At 35.5% G+C, this 11,626-nt stretch overlaps 3 protein-coding genes across 5 annotated transcripts in view; 1 reads left to right on the top strand and 2 right to left on the bottom strand.

Moving 5' to 3' along the window:
* The first annotated feature begins 495 nt into the window (after positions 1 to 495).
* Positions 496 to 4,323, top strand: LOC122573024 (transcription termination factor 2). The gene is made up of 10 exons (XM_043738886.1): positions 496 to 613; positions 701 to 891; positions 950 to 1,119; positions 1,192 to 1,383; positions 1,494 to 1,654; positions 1,729 to 3,070; positions 3,145 to 3,491; positions 3,599 to 3,766; positions 3,842 to 4,041; positions 4,122 to 4,323. The coding sequence occupies exons 2-10, from the start codon at positions 731 to 733 to the stop codon at positions 4,267 to 4,269; spliced, it is 2,889 nt and encodes a 962-aa protein (XP_043594821.1). The 5' UTR covers positions 496 to 613; positions 701 to 730; the 3' UTR covers positions 4,270 to 4,323.
* Positions 4,324 to 4,416: 93 nt separating this feature from the next.
* On the bottom strand, positions 4,417 to 8,654 carry LOC122573030 (cationic amino acid transporter 2). 2 transcript variants are annotated; one of them, XM_043738909.1, is made up of 11 exons: positions 8,107 to 8,654; positions 6,891 to 7,137; positions 6,533 to 6,817; positions 6,314 to 6,418; positions 5,851 to 6,229; positions 5,600 to 5,739; positions 5,400 to 5,502; positions 5,149 to 5,297; positions 4,874 to 5,040; positions 4,677 to 4,785; positions 4,417 to 4,600 (listed from the first exon to the last, which is right to left on the bottom strand). In XM_043738909.1, exons 2-11 carry the CDS (start codon positions 7,126 to 7,128, stop codon positions 4,470 to 4,472), a joined length of 1,806 nt encoding a protein of 601 aa, XP_043594844.1. In that variant the 5' UTR covers positions 7,129 to 7,137; positions 8,107 to 8,654; the 3' UTR covers positions 4,417 to 4,469. The 2 variants fall into 2 exon arrangements, with proteins under 2 accessions (XP_043594844.1, XP_043594843.1); XM_043738908.1 differs by lacking the exon at positions 8,107 to 8,654 and adding an exon at positions 7,288 to 7,470.
* A 532-nt stretch (positions 8,655 to 9,186) lies between these two features.
* Positions 9,187 to 11,626, bottom strand: part of LOC122573047 — a 16,975-nt gene continuing 14,535 nt past the window's right edge. The window contains exons 1-4 of one of the 2 annotated variants that reach the window (XM_043738952.1): positions 9,892 to 11,594; positions 9,714 to 9,833; positions 9,396 to 9,574; positions 9,187 to 9,312 (exon numbers count right to left, since the gene is read on the bottom strand). In XM_043738952.1, the coding sequence (XP_043594887.1) occupies positions 9,235 to 9,312; positions 9,396 to 9,574; positions 9,714 to 9,833; positions 9,892 to 9,946 (432 nt within the window). In that variant the 5' untranslated portion in view covers positions 9,947 to 11,594 and the 3' untranslated portion in view covers positions 9,187 to 9,234. Of the gene's footprint in view, positions 9,313 to 9,395; positions 9,575 to 9,713; positions 9,834 to 9,891; positions 11,595 to 11,626 lie in introns of those variants that run through there. The other variant, XM_043738953.1, reaches the window with a different exon arrangement.

Below are 11,626 nucleotides of genomic sequence, written 5' to 3'. Positions count from 1 at the left end.
TAAGTGTTGAAGTTGTTCTATGATATCATATATAAGAACCTATTTAGTTCCAGAACCTTTTTATTCCCCGTGGTTGATCGAATGTTGTGATCGTTCGAGATTGGTTGGTGCGCTGATAAAACCAACTAGTTCCCGTATAATGAAACAGGCTCTTGTAGCATGAAACCACAGCGAGTATACCTCGTTTGTAGCATGGACCTAAATAGATTCTTATATATGCTAACGTCGAACATCTTTAACACTTGGCCGCTGAGGGCAGCACTAGTCTGGAAACAATCGAAATTATAAATATGAGCATTCTTATTTGCTTGGCAGAAATCTCTTAGCCTTGGTATTTCTACATGAAAAACCCTAGTGAAAGAAAACCACTGACTTACTAGATAAAATTTTTATATTTTCGTTGATTCTCGATTTATAAATATCTTTCCAATATGTTTCCATTTGCTCTTGCTTATTTCATTAGTATCACGATTATTTTTTATAACTTTCGTTTCATATCATTAAAAAAATAATATAGCATGTCATACTATGTTATTACATAGTTCATATTCACGTGATACTTCGCAATTTGAAACAGTTTCGGTTAAACTTCCTGTCAACAAGTGATTCAATTGTAAGAATTAGATATTTATTTATATTCTGCATTATTCTAACATTTACATATACAATTTAATACGAATGTTGTACTTTTTACAATTAGGTAGGATTAATAAAGTTTACAGAAATTCAAATGGAGGAAAGCTTGAGTCAGTGGCGAGATTCGCCCGGTGTTACAAAGAAAACGAGATCTTATGTTATTTCCGATAGCGACGAAGACAGTGAGAATACCGAGAAAGAACAGATTTTTGTAATTGAAAGTAGTGAAGCTAGCGTAAATTCATCAGCGGAAGAGTAAGTAGTACATTTTATTTAATGTAATATTCCGAAACTTAACTTCTTTATATTTTAGAGATTCTTCATCCGAAGAATTATCGTCAACAGAGAAAGGAATTAGACGTAGGATTAAAAAGCATATCCCTCATTATTCTGACAGTGAAGATATCAGTGATCATAATGAAAATGATTCTGTATCAATCAGTAGTAGCGAAGAACATAATACTGATGACAGTATATCAAATGGTATCAAATTTGATTATTTTCATTAGTAAATATAATAGCTTTGAATTTGACATTATTAGTTATGTTTATTAGACGAGATTGAAACAATGATGAAGAATAATGACAAAATATTAATGGAAGAAGAATTGAAAGATGTACCAAGGAAAATCCAAGACGATTTGGAAACTAATGCTTCTAATATATCTAAAAATAAATCCATGATGAAAGAACATGTTTCTAAAAAAAGAGAAAAATGTGAAGAATCATATATTTTATCTGATTCGGGTATAAATATTTTCAACATTTCTTATTTCAAAACTATATATATATATATATATATATATATATATATATATATCATAAATTTATTATATTTATGTTAAATTGTTTTGCAGAATCACATACAGATGAAGAAAGTAGTTCACAGTTTGGAACTGCAATATCTTTAGCAAAGCAAGAAATAGGTGTTAATAATATAGATCCAGTGATAGCACAGAAAAGAGCTCTGCTTGTTTGTAAAATGCAACAGTTACAAAATGAATTGAGTAAGACAAAGGTAAATTCCAATAGTTAATAGGTAGTAATGGTTAAAAGCGAAATATACATTGTAAATGCTATATACATTTCCAGTTATTGCTTACTGCCGGTAATATCGATTTATTGCCAGATAAAGGAAAAAGATTACATGAAAGTATTGTAATGCAACAAAAAGAAATAGATGCAATTGCAGCTGAATTAGAAAAAACTCCTTTGACACAAATTATTAAATCTGAATCACACTCTGTAAAGCAAGAAATGTCATTTACCGAAGGAGAAAAGAAGGAGGAAGAGCCATATTCTGAAAATTTTAATTCGTATTATGATTCATGTAGTATACCATCGAAATTGAAGTCATCCGCAGAAACTGGAGAACTTGGGAAACAAGCTCAAGCAACGTTAGACAGAGAACGATCCTTGACGGTTGATAGGTTGCAAGATTTACATGGATCTCTTGTAGCTAGACCGACCGAGGAGGACAAAGCGGAAGATCCACAAGGCTTGAAAGTAAAATTAATGCCTCATCAACAGCACGCGTTGGCATGGTTAATGTGGAGAGAGCAACAGAGGCCTCCTGGCGGTGTCCTCGCTGATGATATGGGTTTAGGTAAAACTTTAACAATGATATCTCTGATTATAGCCAGTATTGCTAAAGGAAAATCGGAAGAATCGAATTCCGAGGAATGGGTGCATTGTGATCCATCAATGGCACAGCGTTGTAAAGGGGGTACACTCGTAGTTTGTCCTGCCTCCTTGTTATCACAATGGGAAAATGAAATAGATCGTAGATGTAAACGTGGTATGCTCTCTGTTAAAGTTTATCATGGTACAAATCGGGAAAATGTACCAAAAAGATTAGCAAAAAACGACGTTGTTATTACAACGTACAATATCCTACTCCGTGAATTTAAGAATAACTCTATGGCCTATAAAATTCATTGGGAACGCATTATATTGGACGAGGCGCATGTAATCCGGAATCATAAAAGTCAAGCTTCTCAGTCAGTGTGCGGTTTAGTAGCGAATAAACGATGGGCTCTTACTGGTACACCCATCCAAAACAAGGAAATGGATTTATATCCTATTTTGAAGTTTCTCAAGTGTACTCCTTTCGACGACTTACGAGTATGGAAACGTTGGGTAGATAATAAGTCAACCGCTGGTCGTCAACGATTGGCAACTGTGATGAAAACGTTAATGTTACGTAGAACAAAACAAGAACTTCAAGCAAATGGCATGTTAGAAAGTCTTCCAGAAAAATTTGTAGAGGAGATACTTATAAAGCTAGATCCAGAGGAACAGTTGGTATATGAAAAAGTATTAATATATTCTCGTACATTGTTTGCTCAATTTTTGGCTCAAAGAGCTGATAAGGATCATATGGTAGATTTAGCTGCTGGAAAATACGATAAACCAACGTTTCTTTCGAATCCAAGTAAGTACTTATATACGTTATATTTTGTTAGTAATGCATCAAAATAATTGTCTGTTTTTTCTACTGATTGTCAGATAAAAATACTCAGTTTACGAAGGCGCAAAACAAGTTATTATCATTACATGCTGATGTCAAAACGCATGAAATTTTGGTTCTTCTACTAAGATTACGTCAAATTTGTGTTCACCCGTCGCTTATTCATTCGATGCTAGATGAAGAAGATATAGAAGATAGCGATATAAGGGAAAAGGAAAATGTCAATTCAGATTTATTATCACAAATGAATAATATAACATTAGAAGAATCAGAAAATAACGAGGAGGAGACAAACGAAAAAGAGATTGGCATTGATCGCAGAGTAGCTGGTAATTTACTCACGTCTAAAAATCCTGTGTTTAAGTGCGATCGCGTGAGCTCGAAAGTGAGTTATCTTGCATATTCTCAAGTATGAAATATCACGCATTTGTATTTGTTGTTTGGCATCAGTTGGCTGATTCGAATTTACTTATACTTGCATCTTGAACGCAGATAAGGAAGGTGCTTGATACAGTTATAGAAATTTTACAAAAAAATGACAAAATAATTATCGTTTCTCAATGGACGAGTACGTTGAATATTATTGCATCTTGTTTGTCCTCGATAAAAGGCGCTAGTTTTAATATGTTCACAGGCAATGTGCCGATTAAGGAAAGACAGGTAGTTTTTTAATGAAGTGATAATTTTCGGTCATATCAAGTAATGCTGTTTGAAACGTGTGAGGTATTTTTACAGGGCATAATGGATTCGTTTAACGCTCCGAACGATGACCCGAAAATATTATTGCTTTCGCTTACCGCTGGAGGGGTTGGATTAAATTTGGTAGGTGGAAATCATTTGCTGTTAATAGATATTCATTGGAATCCGCAATTAGAAGTGCAAGCTCAAGATAGGATCTATCGTTTCGGACAGAAAAAGAATGTCTTCATATACAAGTTAGTAATAGTCTTTGCTGTAACATTTGTAAAAGTTCACGGGAAGAGAACGTTATTTAATATTGTATTATATTTCTTAGATTTATCTGTCGGGATACGATAGAAGAGCGTATAAAAAATTTGCAAGAAAGGAAAATCGAAATAGCTCAGAATGTACTCAGCGGCGACAAGAACTCTGCTGTCTCGAAACTTACGCTTAACGATCTCAAATCTCTCTTTGGCCTTTAAAATATAAACCTTTTATATAATTTTATTTTTTAATAGACTCAATTATAATATAAAGAACGCTCGTTTTTAGATATCTTTACCTTTCTCTTATCTTTAAGGCATCGAATTATCTTACCGCAATATTAAATCATCTACAAATTAAGTAACTTTGGGTATATACAAAGGTTTTATTATGAAAATAAAATACAGGAAATAGTGTATCATTGAAGTCTGGCAAAATTGTTGGTTTCCCATGTTGCTCCGTTATCACAATTGTTTTCAGGTAATTTCTTGCATTTATCTTTCCTCATTTTACTATGCCAAACACCATAACAGAAATATATTCCAAGCCCTGCAAGGAACAAAAGTATCATTTCTCCGATTATTTAATTTAAACGTAATCGATTATTTTGATGCAGTCTACTTACCAACTATCATCCATATTAAAAATCTCACCCAAGTCATTTTGTCTAACATCATCATAAGATATATATTAATAAGAATACTGAAAGCAGGTAAAAATGGCACTAACGGAACCTAAAAGTATATTCTTGTATGCGGTCAAAATTGTTACTGAACGTTCATATTAAAAGAGAACGATAACGAGAATGGAAACAGTATATACCGAAAAGGCAAGCTTCTTTCCAGAAGAAGGTTGGAGATAAATAAAAGTAAGAGTAATGATTAGAGCTAATAGTAGAATTGCTAATAGAGCGACGAATGTAACATTACCGCTCGTTATGTCATTGATAAAAATCGAAACAGTAATGCCGATGCAAATACACAGAATATCTGTAAAACATATGTTACTAGTAAGCGACACAGATGGTATTTGTAATCGTTAAAGATCAATAGTAAAACTCTTGGTTAATCGAAATAGTAAAATATACTATACTATACCATAACACACGACAAGACACGTAACGATTTGGGATGTTAATTTTGTAGAGTGATTTAAACCATTAGCGTTAATTAATTGTTTCGCAATGAATGTTAAGGTTCTTGGATCGCGATCTCCCTTTTTTTCATACGCTTCGCTTTTTTCATACCTGAAATGATACAATATATATACATAATGGAAATTGCAAGTTATTCTATCATTATTAAATTGCCATATCTTCTATGAAAACAAATGAGTATTATTCTTTTACCGAAGCATTAGTACGCATGTTGCGACGATCGAATAAGCGAGCAATGTTCCGATACTCATCATATTTACGAGTTGTTGCAAGTCAAATATCGCAGCTAATACACCTGAAATCGTAGTTGCGTTTCATACATTTAGCAGTTAGTGTAAATACCCGCCGAATTAGGGTATTATCAAGCAATAGAAAAGTGGTAAAATACGAACCTGTGAGAATTCCTGCCGAGAAGGTACCCATGAGAGGCGTATGAAATCGTGAATTAACTTTTCCCATCCACTCGAATATCAATCCGTCGGATGCCATTGCATAAATAATTCGCGGTAAGGGAAACATCGCACCCAGTAAACTGCATAAAAGATTGCTGTCACTTACATCGGAAACATCTCCGTAGGTATACATGCATTTACACATATATATGTGTGCAATTATATTGTATCATACTTATCGGAAGTTTTACCTGGAACATAGACCACAAATAGCACCTATGGTTACCAGCCATTTCGCCCAGTTCCAACCGATACTCTCGAATAGATGAGGAAACGGGGTTTCTGCATCCTGCTCGTAGTAAGGAAGGACGGTGGTTAACACCATAGAGACACCGAAATATGCTAGAAAGACGACGGTCAATGAGGCAACGATCGCTATCGGGATCGATCTTTGGGGATCTTTCGCTTCTTCTCCCGTTGTAGCGACGCAATCGAAACCGATGAATCCGTAAAAGCACGTTGCTGCTCCCGTTATAACACCCGCTATACCATAAGGCGCGAATCCTCCACTTCCGTAATCACATTTTTGCTCCGTGCACGTGGGCTTCGTTTTCCAATTGGTTATATCAGCTTTACGCCAAGTGCATATAAATAGAAACACGTACGTACACACGAAGAAACAATTATTTCAAGTTTAAATACTCCGTTGCTCACCTTTAAGAGATCCGGCGATTATCACGAATAAAACTACCGAGAGATTTGTAAGGGTGAAGATATTGTTCGCCACCGAAGACTCCTTTGCTCCGAACGCCAACGCGGCTGTATTAAATTTCGAATAGATTGGGATTGTGAAATAATCGATATTTTAGTGGGTAAATGTGTGCCTAAGTAACTTATATGATATCGATGTTTATTTGGTCGATAGCATTTTACCAGAAAAGATCAGAGTGATCCCAAAGGCAAAGAAATCCGGATAAGAAGAGAGGTGATTGATGTCGATATGTGCTGCCGTTTCAAACGCATTTCGCATAGTGTTGTTGAACAAGTCATCCACGTAGGTGCTCAGTCCTCGTACTACGCTAGCCGAGCCAATTACGTATTCGAGAATTAGCGTCCAACCTATCAGAAAAGCTGTAAATTCTCCCATCGTTACGTAGCTGTATATATATGCTGATCCAGCACGTGGAACTCTTGCACCAAATTCCGCGTAACAGAGACCTAAATAGTTTCTTCTTTACTATTCATATTATTTAGGGTAAAACACAACGAACGAATCGGATACGAATTGTACCTGCGAACATGGACGCGATTGCGGCAATAGCGAACGAAATTATTACGGCTGGCCCTGCGGTTGTTTTTGAAACGGACCCAGCGAGAACGTACACACCCACGCCGAGGGTCGAGCCTATTCCGAGAGCTGTGAGATCTAATGTTGACAGACATCTCGCCAAATTTGTATCCTCAGGAAGATCCACTTCTTTTTTTCGACTAAACGTTCTGTACAGATTTCGTAATTTCCAATTCTTCATGTCGCATAACTGAAATCAACGTTTGTTACACGCGATATGCAGGAATTTTTTTTTTTTAGGAAAAAAAATAAAATAAAAAATAAAAACGAAAACGAAGAAGAGACGAGGAATCAAGACGGTTTGTTCGAAAATATCGTGATATCTTTTTAATTTGCTCACCGGGTGAAGTACGGTCAAAGGAGAATCCATTTTTGTCTGCAGATGTTGAGAGACTACAATAAGCGACCGACTATAGACAGAACATTCGGCACACGACTAAAGGAGCGCTAATTAATGTCTTTAAATCAAGCTCAACCATCAGTCACGGTGCGAGCACACAGAATCATTCAATTGGTCGGAATCGCTTCGCCGCTGTGAGTATATTAGAACTGTTCAGCGTTGTCTATATTGATCATTTGCTTACAATATTGATCTTAAATCACACGATTTGATCGGTCTTTTATTTTGCTGATTTTTGTCATCGATAAGTTCAAATAGCATTTCTTTGACTTTTTTATGAAACAGATCGTACTTTTAGTTTCATCGTATCGTGGATTAAACATTTCCTCTCGTATTTGAACGTACTATTGTATTTTAGAATAGAAATCGAATAGATAGAAATCGTCTACATTTTTCAAGTTCGAATATATTTATTAATTTGATATTATTTCGATCGTCCATGACGTCAAGCATTGTGTTTGCAAGCAGTAAAGTTCAATCTATCATCCACATAGTTGATACGTCGGATAACCGATGCTACATAGACGAGCGACGAACATATACACGTGCATACATATATAGTTACTACGTATGCGTAATATTTATTCCCGTTTCTCTTCGATTATATTTTATTTTACCGAAATATACGATTTTTCTTACACAATAACACGTATATCTTCCCACGAATATATGATATCTGTATTTATTATTTCAATTAACTTAACCGGATACTATAGCGTATACAGAATGAGGAAAAATGCTGATTTTGTATATACTTACACAAGCAATGTACGCAAAAAGACGTTTATCCAAGGTTCGATTCAAACGATGCTGCTTGATGCTGTGAACGATATGAACTTATCCTTTGTGGGAATTACTTCCCTGACCGTGTTTGATTCGGCTTATCTACATCAGATATAGAATATCCTCTAAGCGACTTTAAGCGATATACGATCCGTTGTAAAAAGATATGTTGGTAGATTACGAATCAAATGGATGGATAATACACATTTTAAGATAGATTTTTCAGAGAGAATGAGTTCTTTATATGTTAGCTACGTGTTGAAAAGGATACAATGTACATCTAGTTAAAATTTAAGAAAGCCTAGCGATATGAAAGTCGGCACCAATATTTAAAACGTAATTGCAACGAAAATTTTCTTAGGAATTTTTCAAAAAAATTAATATATGATGTGAAACTGTGTTAGAAATTTCATATTAAAAAATGGGGAGGCTTAGCAGTTCCATTTTTGAGGTAGAAAAGTACGAAGTATGTGATTCGATAAAATTCTGAAAGAATAGAAAGTATGCACGTGTACAGATATAACACATCTATGCGTGTCTCTACGTAAGGCGCGGGACTAGTTTTACAAAAAAGTTACTTCCACGCCTTCGTGTGACGCGCGTCGCGAGCGATTGTGCTAGAAGAAATACCTTAAAAAAACAACGTGTTACATATTACATGTAATTTTATTAATTTTATCAACAAGTACAAAATATTTGTTAATGCATTATTTAATAAAATTCTCTTAAAAAATGTATAAAAAAAGAGTGTTTGGACGGATTGTTGTAACAGATGTTGTATACAAAGAGATGTTGTATACATGTTATAATGAAGGACGGATTCAAATTCAATTCCACCGTTGTTTTACCTTATATTATAGATTATATGATACGGAGAGTATGAATTACTTTTATCGCAGAAATACTCCGCATCGTCATTTGTTCCTAAATATGTTCCTTTCAGATACATGCAAAGTATCAACTTATATATAGTTACAATTAAAATATATATAATATATAATTATTTGTTCCATGCACAGTTGAAAAACATTGTTTTTCTAATGAAAAGGAATATCACTAGTTGCAAGAAGCCGACGCTGGAGCAATATCTTTTGCCATTATTCGTCATTTCACTATATGCCATAAACTATGCAAAGATATCATTACGATCAACCAGGAAACATGTATTTTCTCCGCTGCAGACTGAAAGAAAAGAAGCAAATTCCATGTATATAGTCTATATCGCTAATGAAGCTTTTAGAATCAGTATGTGAACTATGACTTACGATAACATAATAATTGCATTTATCTCCTTGACAACAATCAGAACATTTCCAATCTTCATACCATATATATGTGCAATCTCCCATATTAGAATGTTTTATTCTTTCGCATTCTTTTCTAGTTGCACATCTCTTTGAGACATAAAACTGTTTCTTCGCACCTTGTGACCAATATGGTGTACCTATAAACGATGTACGATGTTACAAGGATTTAAATGAATGATTTATATTGAAATGAACCATCGAGTATTGGTTAGTGTAAACATAACCTCAAATGTTGCTCTCAAACGAATTGTCAGCTATGGAAACTTTAAAACTTACTTCCCCATTTAATTTCCGTTAAACACGTGTCTTGACTCTGTTCACAGATTTTTGTACTCTTTAAACATTTTTCTCGATTACCCTCTTGATTGGTACATACATAGCATTCCAGGGCGTGGCCTAAAAACATTCATAAATAAACAAAACTATTCGATGAACAAGTATTTACTTAACATACTAAATGATAAGCAGCACGCGATGAAAAGGGCACAATATAATCCTGTTAATCTCATTGTGGAACAACAAATACACAAATTCAGATGAAAAAAAAATAAAACCACTGCACAATGCGACACTTGTTCAAATCGAATGTAGGAAAAGATCGACGACTGTAACGTTGGTACGAATGATGACGTTGACGCTCCCTATGAAGTTCGAATAATTTTACGGCTACGAATTAAAAGGGAATATGCATCTATTATGCTAAAATAACAATGAAGTACTATTAATTAAACAGTCAAAAGTTCTTTAGCGTTTATCTCGATATTATTTGAGTTTATTCGTTTCTTTGTCGATCTTATTGTGATTGGTAAAAGTGCGAATTAAATCGAACAGCAGAAGAAAGACGTACATCGATAATACAAAAATCGATCACGTCTACAAGAAACATTTCGTGTGCACGTAAGAAGTTCATGCGTGATTTTGTTATTAAAAATAACTAGTACAAATAATATCGATTCGCGCGTTAGAACTCGAGGTATATGCATCAATTTTCTGGTTGACTGGCTTAGGGTCGAATTATATTTGCTCCAATCTCTGATCAATCCAGTACATGGTTCGAAAATATCGTATTGAATTTTTTCAGGTGAATTTGTTGACGTTGACCTACGTAACGATATGGTATAAGAGCAAACGTTAAAATTTCAATCTTCCCAGCCTATGCTATGCTATTAAAAGACATACGTACGTCCAACGATGAATTCTAACAATGAAAAAAACAGAGAACATGATGGAAATGACTTTATACGTAGAGGAATGGATAAAAGATTAAAAACGGAAGAATGTTAGAACGATTTTAGCATAGTAGAGGAGAAACGATATTGATTAAAGAAAGAAGGAAAGAATCAAAGTCGCTATTGAGAAAGCACAAGAAGAAGCGGCGTATAATAGAGAAAAATACGGTAGAAAGTAAGAAAGCGAGGAAGCGAAGCAGCAAGGATGCAGGGGGAAGGTTAGCTAGTGCATTGATACTCCCCTCTCTAAGTACGTAGTCCGAACTCTCCCTCGGGGTTTCGGTGAGGTCGCATGTGCTCGCGGTTCTCGCGGATGTCGAATGTCGATATTCGAGTGCGCGGCGCAGGCTGAGCAGTAGCAGTGTCGAGCCACTGCGCCGAGAATCTAAAATTATCGGCCGGTTCATGAGAGGGGAGGGCAGGCATATGCAGAGGTGGAGAAGGCGAGAGAAAGGAAGGCGGGGAGGTTGACAGAACGATGCAGGAAAAAAGAAAAGAGAGCGAGGAAAAAAGAGAGAAGCAAAAGGATAAGGATGGAGAAAGAATACGTAGCCAAGAAGAACGATGGCAACAAATTCTCATGGAGAACGAAAAGAAGGGAAAAAGGAAGAAAGTCGATCGGAACTAGGAAGATGTAAATCATTATTATGTTTGATGATTATTTTATTCCTTGATAGGAAGGGACGAATCGACGAGAGTAGAAAGAAACATTAGAGTTAGGCTAAAATCCAAATATGAAATGACAAGGGCACAGAATGCAAAAAAAAAGAAAAATGGAAGATGAGAAGGTGGATGATATGAAAAGGAAAATGGAAAGCTGGAATGGAGATGGAAGCTGCGGGTGGGCAATGGCTGGGCATTGGAGAGCATGGCTGGAATGAGGAGGGCGACGAGAGAGGAGTACGGGCGAGGAGAACGGGCACGCGCGCGCGCCGTTTGGCATAGGTAAGAAGAGAGGAA

This window comes from Bombus pyrosoma, linkage group LG11, assembly GCF_014825855.1.
Source record: "Bombus pyrosoma isolate SC7728 linkage group LG11, ASM1482585v1, whole genome shotgun sequence".
Classification (NCBI taxonomy): domain Eukaryota; kingdom Metazoa; phylum Arthropoda; class Insecta; order Hymenoptera; family Apidae; genus Bombus; species Bombus pyrosoma.
Note: the sequence above shows the minus strand (reverse complement) of the source record. Positions and strands in the feature narration are given on the sequence as shown.